Source organism: Oryctolagus cuniculus, chromosome 13, assembly GCF_051225735.1.
Source record: "Oryctolagus cuniculus isolate XC-2025 breed Fujian yellow rabbit chromosome 13, ASM5122573v1, whole genome shotgun sequence".
Classification (NCBI taxonomy): Eukaryota; Metazoa; Chordata; class Mammalia; order Lagomorpha; family Leporidae; genus Oryctolagus; species Oryctolagus cuniculus.
In genome coordinates, this window is record NC_142879.1 from 18,479,377 (window position 1) to 18,497,785 (window position 18,409).

The 18,409-nt window shown below is 56.3% G+C and overlaps 1 protein-coding gene across 3 annotated transcripts in view; it reads right to left on the minus strand.

The window, feature by feature from the left end:
- Positions 1-5,801: 5,801 nt before the first annotated feature.
- The window catches only part of KDM5B (lysine demethylase 5B), a 77,414-nt gene continuing 64,806 nt past the window's right edge, over positions 5,802-18,409 (minus strand). For 2 of the 3 annotated variants that reach the window (XM_002717590.6, XM_051821110.3), the window contains exons 20-27: positions 18,263-18,401; positions 14,406-14,585; positions 13,660-13,818; positions 11,252-11,716; positions 10,041-10,152; positions 8,849-9,003; positions 7,779-8,099; positions 5,802-7,334 (exon numbers count right to left, since the gene is read on the minus strand). In XM_002717590.6, coding sequence (XP_002717636.3) covers positions 7,197-7,334; positions 7,779-8,099; positions 8,849-9,003; positions 10,041-10,152; positions 11,252-11,716; positions 13,660-13,818; positions 14,406-14,585; positions 18,263-18,401 — 1,669 coding nt within the window. In that variant the 3' untranslated portion in view covers positions 5,802-7,196. The remainder of the gene's footprint in view (positions 7,335-7,778; positions 8,100-8,848; positions 9,004-10,040; positions 10,153-11,251; positions 11,717-13,659; positions 13,819-14,405; positions 14,586-18,262; positions 18,402-18,409) is intronic. The other variant, XM_008268570.5, reaches the window with a different exon arrangement.

Genomic DNA, 18,409 nt, shown 5'->3' on the forward strand with positions numbered 1-18,409 from the left:
CCTGGCGCAGCGGGTTAAGCTGCCGTCGGCTCTGCCGGCATCCCGAATGAGTCCCGGCTGCTCTGCTTCCAATCCAGCTCCCTGCTGATGTGCCTGAGAAAACAGTGGGAAAATGGTCCAAGTGCTTGGGCTCCTGCCACTGATATGGGAGGCCCAAATGGAGTTCTGGGCCCCTGGCTTCAGCCTGGCCCAGCTTGGCTGTTGGGGCCATTTGGGGAGTGAACCAGCTGGTAAAGCCAGCACCAGAGTCTATAAGCCACAGGACGTCTACCTCCTTGTGCTCTGTGTTCTCCTGGTCCCAGTGAAAGTCGATGAAAAAAAAATTTTTTTTTTTTTTTTTTGAAAAGCGGAGAGACAGAGATCTTCCAGTTCTCTCCCCACAAAATGCCCACAGCAGCCTGGGCTGGGTCAGGCTGAAGCCAGGAGACGAATTCAGTCCTGGTGTCCTGCATGGGTGGCAGAGATCCAAGTGCTTGGGATGTCCCCTGCTGCCTCCCAGGGTGCAGGAAGTGGAAAGAAAGGGACAGTGGAGCCTGGCGCTCAGGCCAGGCACTCGGGTATGGGCTGTGGGCATCTTGACCCCTGCGCGAGGCGCTCACATGGAGCAGCCCCTGCCCAGCCCCCCACGCCGTGCGGGGCCTCTGTTCTGGACAGAAGACAGCTGGGAGCGTGCGGCTGGGACCCACCGGCCTGGCGGGCAGTAAGAGCTTCCGCCCAGGGAGCGTCCACTTACCTTGGGCCAGGCCGTCCTGCCGCTGTGGCTGCTGGTTCCCGTCAGCCCCTGGCCTTGAGCTTGCCGCACTCCTGCATATGCTACTCCCATCACTTAGGATTTCTGGTGCTAACTTGCTCTGGGCCTGCCCTCAGTCCTGCCCAGGGGCCTCTGCTGGGCTGGTGGAGGAGCGGCGGGGCGGCGCGTGCTATCGGGGCTGCCCAGTGCTGCCGCGCACCGCAGGGCCCTACACCCGGAGCTGCTGCCTTCGCCCCGGCACCCACCCAAGGTGGCCAAGTCACCTTCCCAGCTGCTGTTACTCAACTCACTAGGGACCAGCCACGTTTCCTGCCTCTGCAACGGGGCTTTTAGAAGAAGCCTCACTCAGTTGGCAGTGGGAGGGCGAGACACAGGGACCTCTGGGGGCATGAGCAGCCACACTGGGGCGTTTTAGGAAGGGTCTGATGCCCTGGGGAGCCCTGGATCTCAGAAGCGAGGCCAAGGGGACCCAGGGGCCTTCCGTCTCCTATGAGGGCTTCACTCCTTGATGTACCAGCTGGAGGGCCTTCAGCTTTTGTTTGATTGATTTTATTTGAAAGGCCGTTAGAGAGAGGGAGTCTTCCATCTGCTGGTTTACTCCCCAGATGGCTGCAACGGCTGGTGCTGAGCCAGGCTAAAGCCAGGAGCCAGGAGTTTCTTCCCGCGTCTCCCACGTGGGTGGCAGGGGCCCAAGGACTTGGGCCATCTTCTATTGCTTTCCCAGGCACATTAGCAGGGAGCTGGATCGGAAGTGGAGCAGCCGGGACTTGAACCGGTGCCCATAGGAGATGCTGTGTCACAGACAGTGGCTTAACCTGCTACGCCACAGTGCCAGCTCCAGGGCCTTTAGTCTTAACCACTCTGAAGCCCGATTCCCTATCTGTAAAATGGGCCTGTGATAGGACAGCCCTCACAGGGAAGCTGTGACAGCGAGGTGAGTGAACACGCACCAGGCATGCAGGAGGAGGCAGGCACTCCCTGGGGGCTGTGTTCTGTTGTGTCCCTCACTATCCACGCCACGGGAAATGCTCTCTCCTCTGGCTTGCCCAGCACGTAGCTTGCGCCGGCCGCTCTCCGAAGGTCACAGGCCCCTGGGACCATCTCCCCGCTGCTTCTCCACCCATAGGGCCAGAGTGTGTCCCCCGCCTCAGCACCCAAGGATCCCACTGAGCCCCGGCCAGCGCCTGTGACTTACCTTGGGAGCTGCGGTCAAAGCGGACTCCTAGGGGCAGGGCAAGGGCAGAGTACCCCTGGGGTCTGCTACACCAGCCAGTGGGAGGGCGGTACCATCCCCAGATGCCTTGGAGACCAGAGCTGAGAGCCCAGAACTCCATCCAGGTCTCCCACATGCGTGGCAGGCACCCAGTTACCTGAGCCATCACCACCACCTTCTGAGTCTGCCTCGGTAGGAAGCCGAAGCCGGACTTGAACTCAGGTGCTCTAGGTGCTCCAAAATGTGGGCTGCGCAACTGAACTGGCACTTTTTTTTTTTTTGACAGGCAGAGTGGACAGTGAGAGAGAGAGAGAGACAGAGAGAAAGGTCTTCCTTTTGCTGTTGGTTCACCCTCCAATGGCCGCCACAGCTGGCGCACTGCAGCCGGGCGCACTGTGCTGATCTGAAGCCAGGAACCAGGTGCTTCTCCTGGTCTCCCATGGGGTGCAGGGCCCAAGCACCTGGGCCATCCTCCACTGCACTCCCTGGCCACAGCAGAGAGCTGGCCTGGAAGAGGGGCAACTGGGACAGAATCCAGCGCCCCCACCGGGACTAGAACTCGGTGTGCCGGTACGCAAAGTGGAGGATTAGCCTAGTGAGCCGCGGTGCCAGCTTTTTTTTTTTTTTTTTTAAGATTTATTTTATTTATTTCAAAGAGTTGCAGAGAGAGGTAGAGACAGAGAGGTCTTCCATCCCTGTCCGAAGAGGACGTGGGCCGAGGTCTGGCTCGGCTTGCACGGTGCTGACCATATCCCAGCTGCAGTGGCACAGGCCCAGGGCCCCGCAGGCCACCCAGCAGAGCCACAAGGACCTTGCCCTGCCTGCCGCCCAGGGGCCCCAGCCCCTCTGAGCTCCTAGCATCCCTCTCCAGGGGAGGTGCCCCGATCTAGAATCGCGGCGCTTTGTCCCCTCCTTCTGGTCAAGCTAACAGGACAAACCGGCATCAACGCGGCCAGAGGATGGATTCATGGGGTTTCTGGTGCCACCTGGCGGCCAGGCCTGGAATGGCAGGCAGCGTTGCTGCAGGTCCAGCGGCCGCTCAGATCGTGCGTGCGGATGCCGCCCGTGGAAACTCACCGGGCAAGCAGAGCGGCTTCCCGGGCTCAGCGGTTGAAACCCATGGAAGCCCCTGGACAAGACCTGGCGAAGCGATCGGCGCAGCAGGCGCCTCTTCATGCTGTGGTCAAGGCCTCGGTCAGTCTCCTCCGATTCCCGAGCCCACCCTGGCCACATCTCACCAGCTTCCACACCTGTGAAATAGGGACCCTTGCTAGCGCCCCCTACAGGGGTCGCTCTAAGGAGCGATGGCCACTCAGCATGGAAGAGCAGCACCAGTAACGGTCCTCCTGGCGGCCCTGGCCGGCTCGGCCCCGCAGTGCTTGCTCCTACTCACACACGTCAGCTCGTTCTGTTACACCAACGACACAGGTGCAAAGATGGGTAACCACCTAGAATTCTAAATCAAATCCTTCAGGGGCAGGAGCTGTGGTGTACCAGGGTAAGCCATGGACTGGGACGGGCCTTCCTGCGTGGGCGCCGGTTCTGGTCCCGGCTGCTCCTCTTCTGATCCGGCTCTCTGCTATGGCCTGGGAAAGCAGTGGAGACTGTGGTCCAAGTGCTGGGACCCTGCACCCACGTGGAGACCCTGATGGAGTCCCAGCCCCAGTTATTGCGGCCACTTGGGGAATGAACTAGCGAGTGGAAACTTTCTCTGTAACTTGTGTTTCCAATAAACAAATCTTAAAAATAAAATCCCTCCAGGATGTCTAAATTCTTTGCCCATTTTCAGGCAGCCCAATGTGAACAGTGCCATTTAATTATGTCTTTATGATTCGGGTTCAGATTCAAATTACATGGCTTTTCCGCATCACTGTTAACCGTTAAGCTGCCGGGCCCCGCCATGCGCAGAAGGGGCTTTGTCGCTCCTGCAGCTTTGCAGCCCAGGAAGAAGTCCCAGCTGAGAGAGGCAGCCAGTGTGCCTCGCGTGTGCATGTCGTGGGCGTTGCTTTTAAATGCACCAAACCCCTTTTCCTTCCTCAGAAGCGTGTGTTGCCGCCAAGGGCAGCAGAAATGGTTCTTGGGTCTCCACTCACCTGGACCAGAGCAGCTGACCTCAGCACCCATCCTCTCTCACTGCCAGGCAGGTCACCCTGGAAACAACGCAGCCCAGCCCTCGTCCCCGCCCCGACGCCCCCGTACGTGAACACTTGGCAGGGGAAGGCAGACACACGTCTCACACACTACTGCTTTGTGCCGGAGACGGCTTCCCAGCGGGCTGACTTCACGCTCCTCCCGGGGAGCCCTGGTCCCCACAGCTGTGCACAACCTGCCTGCTGCAAGGCTCCTGAATGCCTCCCGAGGGGGTGCAGCTGTGACCCTGACCCCACCCCCAGGTCTGGTCCCCCCAGGCCAGGCTGCATGGTGCCAAGAAGAGACCGTTTCTGCAGAGGCCGGGCTCTGGCTTAACCCCTAACAGGCAGTGGCCCTGAAAACACCTGCCCACTTCTAGGTCCTGTTGAGACACCACGTGCTGTCCACTCCAGGCTGTGCCATGTGGCAAGAACCCCGGCCAGCACAGAGCCCGGGACACCTGCCCCAAGCCGGAAGCAGGCCTCGGGACCCCCCAGCTAACACCAGCCCAACACTGCGAGCCACGTGGGAGAACCAGCTGGAGTCCTGGCTCCCGGTCTGTGCTGCTGCAGTGACTAGCGGAGGGAAGGTCTGTCTTCCAAATACATAAACAAAAAATCTTTAAGGAAAAAGACTACACCTGGGTGATGGCCTGAGGCTGGGCTGGTGAGAGGTGAGCGAGACAGCCGTGTTCTGCCCTCCTGTGGGGCACTGCTCGGCTCTCAGGCTCACCCCCCACCAGCACCCACAGGGACACGTTGCTTTTTCTAGTGGGTCTAGTGGCAAACTCCGTGCACCCTGGACACTCCTGCCCAAAGGCCAGACCCACGGCCTCTGGAACGTGTTCTCATGTTCTTAAGCTCTGCCCAGCCCAGTGCAGCCAGGATTCAGGTGTGGACAACCACCGTGCCCAGGGGGCACCTGTGTTAAGCATCTCCCAGGACGCTGAGCCAGGGTGCCTGCTGCCTCTCCTGGCGGGCGGCTGTACCTAGCAAATGCCCCACACCTCATCCGAAGGAAGAACCAAGCAGGGGACCATGGCCGCGGGCTGAGGCGGGCGCTCCTCCTCTGCCCCTCAGCGCCCAAGGCAGTAGCCCTGGGGTCCGGGTCCGCCCACTCGCCCCTCCTGGCTCAGGCCCTCACCTCAGTCCCCGCCCCCCCCCCAACTCACGCAGCCACGCAAGCACCAAGCTGGAGCGTGGAGTCTGCCTCAGCTGTTGTCGGTCCCGTGGGCGTCACGGCTAACGTGCACCAAGACGCAGCCTCCACAGCATCCGTGGGCAGGCGTTCTGGGAGCCCAGCACAAGGCGGAAACCGCACCTGTGTGTGTGTGTGCAGTGTCCGAGGGCTTACAAGGTGGGGGTGGGGGGACGCTCTGCTGTTCACTGCTGTGAGTTCAACATGGCGCAGCGGACCGGCCATTCCACCTCCAGGGTCACCTCAGTGGGCAAGGGAGGGGTCCCTGGCAGACACCAAGGACCAAGCAGTAAGGGGGGTGCACAACCCCCAGGTGCAGGCCACCAGTGGGGGCGGGCAGCGAGGACCCGCCAGCCGGCATCCTGTGCCCAGGCCAGGTGGGCTCTCAGAGTGTGGCTCCTGAAAAGGCCACACCACGAATGCTCCAGGCCATTCCTCTCTGCCCCATAAGCCCCATCAGACAAGGAGACACAGCACAACACCTGCAGGAAAACTGCAGACAACTACAAGTCGTTCTTAAAGAAATTTAATCATATGAATTGCATAAAAGGGGGTGTACATTGAAATCTTGGCTACATCAAAACTGCTGCTGCGGCTGCGGCTGTAAAGATCCACTAGTTCTACCCATCTTCAGGTTTATGGCTATAGAATGCGGGGGAAACAGGTATTAGCAACACAACAAGGAAAGTAACGCAAGAGTGTGTTCTACTCCCGGAAGCGCCACCCCCACTGCAGATCAGAGGCCAGGGGAGGGCAGCTGGGGGCTGGCTGGAGCCGCAGGGACCAGAGAAGAGGTGGGAGAGACCAGGAAGGCAGAGGCTGGGACCACAAGCTCCCCTCCAAGCCTGCACTGATCCGGCCCTTGGCCAGGGCCACCTCCTCTCTTTCCTTCCGACCCCCAGCCCCAGCCCGGGGCGGAATAAAGGCATCGTCTGCACGGAGAGCGCAGCCGAGGACCGGAGTGATTTGCTGGCCTTCTGAGAAGACGGGGAGAGGAGCATGGCTTTGAAGACAGGTTCTGTCCTTGAAGGCTAAGGGGCTGTGTCCGTGGGGGCTGGAGGCCCAGGCCCGGTGCAGGGTGCAGGACACACGGGGAGAGGCGCTGGGCTCTGCACAGCCAGCGTGAGTGTTAGATGAGGAGCAAGGATTTATTCCACAACAGAAACCGTGTTTGAAACAAGCTCCCAAAAACACGGGAGGGAGGCCGGGGCGAGAGGAAGCCGAGCACGGCCGAGGCGGTGCCTCCTCCCCGTGGCCGGGTCGTTGCTGACACCAGAGCCCAGCCGTGTGACCGTGCGTCCGGCAATGCTAAAGCACCAACACACTGGGCAGCAGTTTGTTTTGTTCTGTTTTAATTCCAGCCACTGAAACCAACATAGAAGTTATTGCTCAGATAAATAAACCTAGACTACCAGGAAAAGAAAACTGTATCGATAAAGAAAGCAACAACCAAACAGAAACCCCGAAGTGGAAACGGAAAAGTCCCCCACATGGTGCCAGAGGAACGGGGCGAGGGAGGGTCCTCGGCGAGGATTCACTGGAGTTCCTGGTGCCTCCTGCACAGCGCGCCGCACTCCTGGCCGGGGCGTCGCGGCAGAGCGGAGACGCCAGTGCCGTGCGTGAGAAGGCGCGCGCCAGTGCCGTCCTGGCCGGTGGCCCCTGCGGAAAACAGCACCTCACACCCCAACAACCACAAACAGCTCTTAAGGAAAAAAATACAAAAAGTGTCAAAAATTTTTTTAGTTGTTTTTTCTTTTTTTCAAAGAGTTCTGGAAAAATGATCCCGTAAGGAATAGAAATAGCACCGTTTACAGGCTGGCCCGATACCAGTCCTGCACTCTGCTGAGATTTCAAGAAATCTTCCCGGTGGGAATCCTGATTGACACTGGGCGGGGGGTCTGTGTGTCACTTGCGGCTCGGCGCGTCCTCCCCGGCACAGCGCACACAGATGTAGTCCTCCTTCTCTGCCATCTCTGGAGAGACACCAACACAGACCTGGTGAAACCACTGATCGCAGCTGCCATCACACTGGACCCAGTCCACCTGGTTACAAAGAGCAGGGAGAAAAAACGCGGCTCGACATCGGGCAGGCCAGCCTCAGGTCCTCGGGCCGCGGCCCCAGCGCTGGGACCGCTGGCTGAACAGCTAAGCCACACGAGTGCGACCACATCAGTCACTCTCCAAGCCGGGCCTGCTCCGGGCCAGGCCACGCCCAGGGCACGACAGCAGCACCCCCCCACCTGCTTAGCGCCAGGACGGTGACAGCCGGAGGAGCGAGAGGAGGAAAAAAAGGGAGGAACGAGAGTTTCTTCAAGAAAGGGAGGAGCCCCAGGAGCGATGGAGGAGCAGAGAGAGCAGTGGGGGAGGACCGAGCGAGCCGCCGGGTCGGCTCGGTGCGGCGGAGCAGCGGCGCGGGCGGCGAGGTCTAGCTTACGGGGAGGCGGAGCTAAGGGGAGGCGCGGCCTCCGCGGCGCGCGCCGCACTGACCTCGTCTCCTTCCGGCTGCAGGCAGCTGGCGGCCGGGCACAGGGCGTCCTCGTCCTCGGAGTCCTCCTGCTCCGAGTAGGAGGCGTCCGAGGGCAGCGAGTGGCTTTCGGCAGAACGGGCCGACTCGTAGCCACGCTCCCTCTCTAACTTGAGATCACTCGTGTCCTTGGGGTGGCTCAGTTTGATTTTCTTCTTCCTGGGTGTCCGCGTTTTTTTCACTCGGTCCCACCGCTCGCCGGCGAGGCCGTCTCTGTCCAGGCGTCTCTTGAGCTTCCTCTCCACACTGCTGCCTGCGTCGCGCTTGCCCCGGCAGCAGTCCTTCTGGGTGGGAGACAGGCCAAGGTCAACCACACGCGACCCTGCACCCACCCCAAGTCCCACAGGACAAGCGGGGTGAGGCGGCCTCGCTTCCTTCTCCCCAGACAGCTGCCAGCCGGCACCGGGGACGCACGGGTGCCCGCCAAGGCCGACAGTGACCGACCAGCGCCTGAGCCGTCCTGCACCCTGCGGGCTGCTGAGGCGCCACACGGCCGCGGTCCCACTTGGGGAGACACCCCCAACCCTCATGGCAGCAGAGGCACTGGATGACACCACACAGCGGCCCACGGGGCTCGGGCTAGTGATCGCCTTTCCTCATGCGGCTTGGATCCGCCTGGCGGCTTTCCACCCTCACCACGTTCTCAGGGGCCTGACAAGTGCCAGCCCCGGGAGGGACGGGCAGCAGGAAGCTTACTACGCTGCCACAGGGCGTTCGGTAGAGCAGTCGGCACCCCAACAGGACATCCTCGGAGTGGAGAGTGGTTGTTAAGTGACTCTTGGGCACGGAAGGCCTGCTCGGCTTGCACCGCCTTGTCAGCCTCTTGTCCCACTAGCACCGTGGGGAGCCACGAGAAGCACCCCGAGGTACAGACCAACCCACCACCCTGTCACTCGGTGGCTTCAAACAGGACCCAAACCCAGCTCGGAGCCCAAACTGACACCTCCAGCACCTTCCACCCCGGCGGCCGGGAGGAACACAGGCTGGATGCTCTTCTGGGACAGGGAAAAGAGAGGGGCCCGCCGACACCCACCTTCTCACTGCCGGGCCGCGCGGGGGAGCTCCGGTCGCTCGGCTGCGTGGGGCTTGGCTGTGCGAGTAAGGTCTGGTAAAGTTCCTGAATTTCAGGAAGGGACACTTGCAGCAACTGGGCTTCCATTAACAGTTCGTTCACTTCTGGACTGAGGCCTGTGAAGGAACAGACCAAGCCAGTGAGAACAAAGGGCCTCCCGTGTGCTCCGGAAAGCAAAAGACCGCCCCCTCCTCACCTGCGTTCCCAGGCCGTTAGGCTCACTTACTGTGCCTCGGCCACACTGTCCCGGGCAGAACCCAAGCCAGGCACTGCCGCTAACTAACTGCCCACTGCAGCCCAGGCCACGCCTCTGCCCTGGTGGCCTTTCCAACAAAGCACAGGATCGAGCTGCGGCCCAGGCGCGCGGGCTCCGAGTGGCCCACGGCGCTCGGCCACACACGGGGACGGCCTGTCCAGGAATCGGACTCCGGCTGAAGTGCCAGACACAACTCATGGGAGTCGCTTAGGAAACAAGCAGGTTTTAAACACAGATTATCTCCAAAGTGATGAAGCCTCCCTCAGGAGCCCCACTTGGCAGCCTGGTGTTCTATCATCAGCTGGCAAAGGGTGGATCCAGCTCCCTGGAAGCAGTGGGCACGAACCTTCCTGTTTGCTTGCACTGCTAAGTCTCTCAGTCTGATCTCTCTCTCCATGCAGCACACTCATACCCTACATGAGGATAAAGCCTCCTCCACCCCTCAGCACTTTCAAATATGTACTTATTTATTTGCAAGGCAGGGTGAAAGAGAGAGAGAGAAGACCACAGATGTCTTCCATCAGCTGGTTCACACTCCCAAATGGCTACAACAGCCTGGCTTGGACCAGGCGAAAGCCAGGAGCCAGGAGCCAGGAGCCAGGAACTCCTTTGGGATGTCCCACGAGTGGGGCAGGGACTCCAGGACTCTGGCCGTCACCTACTGCCCCCCCCCCCGCACATTAGCAAGCAGCTGAATTGGGAGTGGGGCTGCCAGAACTTGAAGCGGAACTCTGATGTGGTACACAGGTGTGGCAAGCGGCAGTTTAAGCTGCAGCACCACAACACCAACCTCAGGATAAAGGCCTTTTCTTGGTACCTCATCATCTGTAACAAAAACCTAGTACAAGATGACCTGTTACTACCCAGCCCTCAAAATAATCCTAATAAAATACAAACCATGGAGAGGGACACAACTCTGTCCAGTGGAGAAGGGACAGTGTGAATACGAGGTCCTGTTATCCCAGTCACCGGGCGAGGAAAGGGACGCAGTGCCGGGAGGCTGAGGCACCTGGGGGAGGAAGACACCGGTTACCACTGTTCCCACAGAGCAGCCTGGGCTAAGGCAGGCAACCAGGAAGAACAGCTGGATTTCCCCAAACTAGAAGCAGTCTCTTGGTGCCTTAAAATCGGCCACATCACCACCTGTCTCCCCTTAAGACAAAACCTTTAATCTTCCTGGTTTTACTGACTCCAGAAGGGCAAGGACACTGGGAGCAGGCCGTCTTCTCTGTGTGGAGCAGATCCATGAGTCTCTGGGCCTTACTGAAGACGACAACACAGGGAACAGGCAGGTCCCCTCCGAGGGAACCAAACAAAGACCTGTCAGCAAACACTCACACCTCCTCCCCCCTTCCCCGGTGCTTCAATCACGGCCTTTCCCCTTTATTCTCAAAGGGAAACTCCCAGCGCATCCTGGGTAAGAACACAGAGGACCCACTGCAGGCCCCCGACAGCCACAGCTCGTCCATGCAGGGAATGTGGCGAATTCACCACCTGCTGTGGACCAGGCACGCACTCAGACACCTCAGCAGAAACAGGACATTAAATCCCGGGGATACACATGACCGAGAACATCTCGTGCCCCTATCTGAATGCTGAGCTCATCTAATTCACGCGATCCCTGGCAGAGCAAGCCCTCCTGATTCCACTTTCCTGATCCCTCCACATTCTAGCCCAGCTGCCACCTGTGGAAGACAACGTGAAGCTCCTAGGCCAGCGGTGGGCGGGACGCTGGCTTCCGGCACAGGCCAGGGGCGAGAAACCCACAGCCCTTCCGGACGACACGGCACACAAACGCTACCATTCTTCCTCACGGCGCAGAAGATGCAGAAGGCAGAGAGCGTTCTCCTCCTCCTCGGTGCATACACGAGGAGGGAGGGGAAGGCTGCAGCCAGCAAACATTTTCAAGTGCCTGTGCACGCGTGCGGCAAGCACAAGCAGACGGAACATCCTCCGTGCAGGAAAGGGGGACACTGCTTACAGGAACGCAGCCACCTCGAGCAACGCGGCACCACGTGGGACCTTGGAAGTGGGGCGCTGGGGACAGCGGCACTGCACACCCGAGCTGCAGTTGCAGGAGCGAGTGAGGCAGAGTTGAGGAGACTCACCTTGCTGGCCTCCGCCGCCTGCCCCGCCGAGGCCGGCCGTCTGTGCAACAGTCCTGGGCCCACCCGGTCCTGCGCTGAGAGCAGCTGCTGGGCTCTGTGCTGCCAGTCCACGGTCCTCTCGATCATGTAGCGCAGCGCGTCCCCCTCGGGAAGGCGCACGCGGATGCGCTGCAGGGAGGCCAGCAGGGGCAGGATCTTCTCCAAGGGAGGCTTCTCCGACCGCCGACAGTGGGGGCAAAGCCAGATCTGGGGGCCTTGTGACACACTGGGCACCGCCACGCAGCCAGTGTGGAAAGCGCCCCTGCAGAGTTCACACTGGATCATGGGGGCGGCCGGGCCCTTCTGACACAGGCACACTTTCATCTCCACGTCTTGGACAGGCGACAGCAACTTCCCCTCGTTGGCGAGCCGGAGAGACTGCAAGGCTTCCATCTCCCGCAGGCGAGCTTCCCCGAGCGCGGCCATCTGGAAAGGAGCGAACACCTAGGATGACGTCAACAGGGAACCCAGGGCCCAGGGGTGAGGGGCGGACTCAGATCTGCACTCGAATCCTGGCTGTGCCTCACACTAAGCTTGCTGAGTGACCGGAGCTCCGCATTCCACTGAGGCCCAAAATCAGATGCCCACACCACACTTGTCAGAGACCAGCATGAAGTAGAAGGTAGGGCCCAAAACTGGGGGCCCACACTACACATCTAAGAGACCAGCATGAAGTAGAAGACAGGGCCCAAACTAGGGGCCCACACTGCGCATGTGAGACCAGGACAGATTTCCTGGCTCCTGGCTTTGGCCTGGCCCAGCCTTGGCTGTTGCAGCCATTTGCAGGGTGAGCCAGCAGATGGAAGATCTCTGTCTCTCCCTCTCTGTTGCTCTCTGCCTTTCAAACAAACCAATCTTTTAGAGAGAAAATAATCTATACACAAAAGTCACAAGCTGTGGTGTCAGTTCTATTCCTGAGTCCTTCATTTGTTGATCTGCTATAGATTTGTGTCTCCAATTACCATGCCTGCCCACCCTTAGACTCATGATTCATCATGGCCAAAAGGCCAAAACAAGCTCTCCATGGTCTCTCTTGGTTCAAGGGAGGAAATGTATGAATGAGGGATTAGGAGAAAAGCAAAAAGACCTAAAAGTAATCAGGCAGCAAATCTTTCGTGTATTACAGAGCTGCTTTTTTGTAGAGAGATACAGTGTACAGCCCAATGTACGCGGCTCATGTGATGACCAGACCTTCCCATAGCTTAGAGATGGAAGCAAAGGATGGATGACTAGAGTTTTCCATCCATCAGTATAAACACATGGGAGGTTCTCAGCCAGGGGCCCACACACTAGAGAGCTGTCATGTGCAAAGTTCCAAACAGGCATGTTCTATTTCCAGGGCACAGGCCAACAAAGGGCTGCGCTGCAACAACAGCCCGGCGATGTGCCAGCAGCCTCTGTGAGGTCCACACAGAGACACAGAACACATCCCTGCTGCCAGGTAACGCACAGCTGTATTCCTCAAGAAAGGACAATGCTTCCTGCTATCAAAAGCAACCCGATCAGGGGCATCTGGCCTAGTAGTTAAGCTGCCGACTGGACACCTGTATCCCCTCCAGGAGTGCCTAGGTTCCAGTAAGGGCTCCACTCGGAACCCCAGCTTCCTAGCACACTCGCCCCAGGAGGCGGTGGTGATGGTTTAAGTAGTGGGGTTGTTGCTGCCCACATGTGAGACCTGGACTGAGCTCCTGGTTCCCAGCTTCATCCTGGCCCAGCCCTGGTTATACATTCAGGGAGTGAACCAGCAGGCGGTAGCACTCGCTCTCTGCTAAAATCACACTGCCTTTTTTTTTTTAAAGATTTATTTATGTATTCGAAAGGCAGAGAGAGAGAGAGAGCGCTCTTCCATCTGCTGGTTCACTCCCCACATGGCCGCAATGGCCAGAGCTGGGCCAGTCTGAAGTCAGGAGCCAGAGCAGCTTCTGGGTCTCCCATGTGGGTGCAGGGCCCACGTGCTCTGTTGCTTTCCCAGGCACATTGGCAAGGAGTGCGATCAGAAGTGGAGCTGCTGGAACTCGGGCTGGTGCATATGGGATACCAGCATCACAGGCGGCGGCTTTACCCACCATGCCACAACGCTGGCCTTGTAGCTATTTTTTTATCCCAAAAATGTTCACTTCTTCTATCTCTAGATGTTTTTCACCTCCTTAAAGAATTATCCTTGAGTCAACAATGTTTATTAAGTGCGGGGCGGGGCCAGCATTGTGGCGAAGCCAGTTCTGAAGCTCTACGCAGCATCCGATAGAGAAATTTCAGTGAGCACCTTGAAGTTATTCACCCTGCCTTGCCCACGTTCCTATAAACTGGAAGGGATTAGAAATTAGTGCCCCAACACCAGAGAAAGGAGAAGGAAAACCCCTACTACGCACAGCCGAGGCGGTCTCTCTGCTCTCGGTCAAGGCTCTCTCCAGGTCGCTCAGGCTCTCTAGTTTGGTGCTTCTCTTCTTCCCACTCAGCAAGGGCTCCTTGAACTTCCTCTGCTTCCTCTTCAATCCCACAAGGCCAATATCACATCGAGGACACAGCACCTAATGCAGGACAGAGCAGACCCCCTGGTAAGATGGATTTCAGATAAAGCATTAGGAAGTCCCAGAATGAAGGCCTAAGCAGTGGGAGGGTGGGCTCCTTCTTGGTGTCTAACATGTGTCCGGGGACAAGCAGCCCGGGGCAGGAAGACTCCCCCTACAGGAAGGGGAAGACTGAGGCAGGCAGGCTCACAGGAGACTGATTCCACAAACACAACATACACTCAGTGACTCCAGTCGCAATGGCCAACTGTCGGCTTACGGGAAGTACAGAAAGTGCAGCTAATGCACTTGACAAAGGCACATGAGACCATTCGTCAGGCTTGCAAATCCAGGGTGAGGTGTGCGCAAGTACAGCGTCAACCACAGAGAAAGCACTTGCCCAGTAGCAAACACAGACTTCGTCAGACGACAGTGTCGTCCTAGAAGTAGCCAGGGTGCATTTAAAGGCTGCCTTCACAGCACCCTGACTGACTGGGACACCGCTTGGAGAACACGCATCCATCAGTGACGGCGACTTTGTACACGATGGACTTCACGTTTTACCCAGCAGAAACTAAGTGCCCGCCCTGAGCTGGCTGCAGATTTACCTCGAGGAGAGAATATGGCGAATTCTCAGTCAAGAATGTGTTGGCGGCACATTCTTTCCAAGCTTGGACCTCAGCTACCAGTGATTCCAGTCTCGGCAGAGAATTCAGATGCACAGGGATCGACCGTCCTCTGGTGACAAGCTCTAGGAGTGTGTCTAACACTGGCACACGTCCTCCAGCCTAAGAAGTCAGAAAAAAATAGCAGTCATTCAGAAAACCAATGCTTCCACACAAAATGGCAAAAGCACAATTCAGATTACTCCATGATGGCAGCATACTAAACACAGCTGTTAACAATATGGGCCAACTCACCAACTGGGGAGGGCAAGTGACATTGTTCTCTCACCTCACACCTAGAGAACCAAGTCTGCGCTAGGCTCCAAGGACACAGATGTGCCTGGAAAACACCTTGATCTCTCTGCTCTGTTTATGCCCTTCTTTAAAAAAAATTTATTCATTTTTTTATTTGAAGAGCAGAATTACACAGAGGAAGGGGTAGAGGCAGAGAAAGAGAGGTCCTCCATCCACTGGTTCACTCCCTAAATGGTCACAATGGCTGGAGCTGGGCTGATCCAAAGTCAGGAGTCGGGAGCTTCTTCTGGGTCTCCCAAATGGGTGCAGGGTCCCAAAGACCTGGGCCATCCTCCACTGCTTTCCCAGGCCACAGCAGGGAGCTTGCACCAGAAGTGGAGCAGCTGAGACTCTAACTGGCGCCCATACAGGATGCTGACACTGCAGGCAGTGGCTTTACCTGCTACGCCACAGCACCGGCCCTCTGTTCGTGCCTTTCTAAAAGTTCACCCATCACATTGGTCCCTATGAATAGTCAGGAAAAATATTCAAGGGAAATAAAGATCCGTAATAACGTAAGGCTGTCATTCTGGCATAAATAAAATAATAGTATCTAACTCCAATCCAGTCACTGCTGATGAGTTCAGGTAGCTCAGTATAAATTACTCAGAAAACTGAAGTATGTGTTTGAGAAAGCCCTGGGGTTCTCAAACTTCAGCACTGATCAGTGTCACTTGGAAAGCTTATCTAATTCAGCAGCTTCCTGAGTTCTATTCCCAGATATTCTGACTCCGTAGGGAGAGCAGGATCCACGAATGTGCATTTCTAACAAACTCCCTGGTGATGCTTCTGCTGCTGCTCCAGGAACCACACTTGGAGGGAGACAGGCAGCCTGGAGAATCAAAGCACGCTGTGAGGTGGAGATGCATGGGAGCTGCTCCTGTCTAGCTGGGCCCTGGCATCTGACGGGACTCCATACGAGGGAAGGACAGGCCATTCTGAGGCCCAGCGTGCCATGGGATAGCTGTCCTGGACAGTAACATGGAAAAGAAGGGACAGGGAGAAATTTACAAGATGAAAACAAACATACACCGATCAGGTGCAACACACATCAGGTCCTGAATCAGACAACTTGCCAGAAAGGACACTTCTGGGACAACAAAGGAAGACAGGAGTAGACTGATAATCCACAGCCTTTCACGTGTACTCTTACGGAATCAAACTGTTAGGGCAAAGAGGTTCTGATGGACAGTGTGTGGCATAGTGACTGAAGACACCACCTGAGAGCCCTGAATCCCACACTGGCCGGCCTGAGTCTGAGTCTGGCTGTGATTCCGATCCAGCGCCTGGTGACGTGGCCCCTGGGAGGCAGGTGCCAGCACAGATGCTTGTCTACTTGCCACCCATGCAGGAGGCCCCGACTGAGAAACGCACTCCTGGTTCGGTCTGGCCCAGCCCTGGCTGCTGTGGGCATTTGTAGAGTGAACCAGCAGATGTCGGCGCTCTCTATGTATTCTGGCTCTACCTCTCTGCTGTTTTGTTTTTGTTTTTTACAAATTCTTTTTTAAAGGATTTATTTGAAAGATTTACAGAGAGACAGAGAGACAGACAGAGAGAGAGAGAGAGAGAGAGAGAGAGGTCTTCCTTCCATTGGTTCACCCCCCAAATGGCAGCAATGGCAGGGGCTGGAGCAGCCCACAAAAGAGGAGCCAGAAACTCCACCTGGGTCTCCCATGTGGGTGGCTGGACCCCAAGTACTTAGGTCATCATCCACTACAATAGCAGGGAGCTGGATCAGAAATGGATCAGCCGGACTTGAACTTGATATGCGATGTCAGTGACACAACACCAGTCCACAGTGACACAATACCAGTCCCTGAAAATAAGCTTTTAAAAATTACTTAAAAATAAAAATGTTGACTCATAAATTACATGCTATTCCTATGATATTCGATTTGGAAATATGTAGAGTAACTTCCTACCTGTAAACCATAATACTGGATACTTGAAAATAAACGATCCAGGACCAGCACTGTGGCGCAGCCGCTTCCGCTGCCGCCTGCAATGCCAGTCAGTATCCCTTGAGCACCAGTTTGGGTCCTGGCTGCTTTACTTCCAGTCCAGTTCTTCGCTAACGTGCCTGGAGCATCGGAGGATGGCCCAAGTGTATGGGCCCCTGTCACCCATGTGGGAGTCCTGGATAAATAAAGGTCCTGGCTTCGGCCTGGCCACCACTGGATGCTGAGAAAGACCTCTGTCTCTCCCTCTCTCTATAACTCTTTCAAAATAAATAAATAAATTTAAGAGAAAGAAAATAAATGACCTACCAACTATAAAGCGGTTCCTTGCTGTTAGTCACATCTCTCTGTAGAGATGTGTGCAGGAAAGAGCTTGCGTGCACCCTTGCAGGCAGTGCTGCGAACACAAGCGGCAGCACGTGATGTACGGAGGGACAGACCCACCCAGGAACACGGCCTGGCTCTCATTTCACTCACTGCTGTGTCCTTTCTGCACGGAGCTACCGATCAGGTAGTGAGGTCAGCACGATGACTGGGCCTAGTACTGTCAGACCCAGGCACCAGCCACAGCCGTCAGGAAGTTCATGTACACAACACACACGTCTTTTTCTTCTCTCGCTTGCCTTAAATTATGTAATCGTCTCAAAACAATCTATCTTCTTTTCCCTATTAACTACAACAGATGCCCAGATGTTGTGTTGGAAACACGTGTCTAGAATTGTCCTGTTTGGTATTTCTTGCTAGCAGCTGGCCGATTAGCCACTTAAAATACATGTTCAGAATGCCAGATCAGATTTTACTCCCAGAATTTGAAGACTTCAACAAAAACAGAACTTGAGTCTCTTTGTCTCACTAGGTCCTGAGACCTATTAGTTTAGAATGATCAAAGTTTATAAAGGAAGACTGCTCTCCTTTATAATAAAGGAACGCCCCGCCGACCACTTTTTTAACTAAGTCATCCAGCTAAAAACTGGGCAAAGTATAGAAGCATTCTTTCTGCACAGTAATAATCTGCAAGTAAATACAACTTATCTTATTCTTACATGAAGTCCATCAACTAGCACATGGCCAAATACTTGGTGACAGTTACTTTCCATAATTACTCTGATACTTGGTAGGTTTCGTTATCTGCGGGTTTGGGAGGGTCTACCTGTTAAGTCACGGTGATAAGCCTGTACCTTGGGGTGCAGTTTGGCCACAGTCACATAACTAGGTTCACTGAACCTGCTACTTCTGATTGCTGCAACGTTGCGGATAAGCCATCAAGAGGCTACTGCACTTTCTCACGGAGCTTCATCTTCACCTTGCCCTCAAATAGCAACCAAGTTCAAGTTTGCTATGGAAGACTCCCCAGGTCCCACAAATAGCTGACTGAGTTGTGTAAGCTCCAAATGCTTTCAAGCAACCTGGTTGAGACAATAGCTGGCTAAGTACATCCAAAAAGGCTGAATACAACTAATAATCTGGTCAGCCCTCCAATACTGAGTCTGTGCAGTGAGATAGATCTGACATATTACATCCTTTTACAGCTTACAGGGCAAAACCAACCTGCAAGGCCTCTACGTCCTGAAGCCAGTCTTTGGCTCTCTGCACTGAGTCTTTCAGAGCTGCCCCATTGGGCAGATAGGCAGGGATCTCCTCAATCTCCTTGACTGCTGTGGCAAGGCTGTTTAGCGAATGCCGTGGTCTACAAAA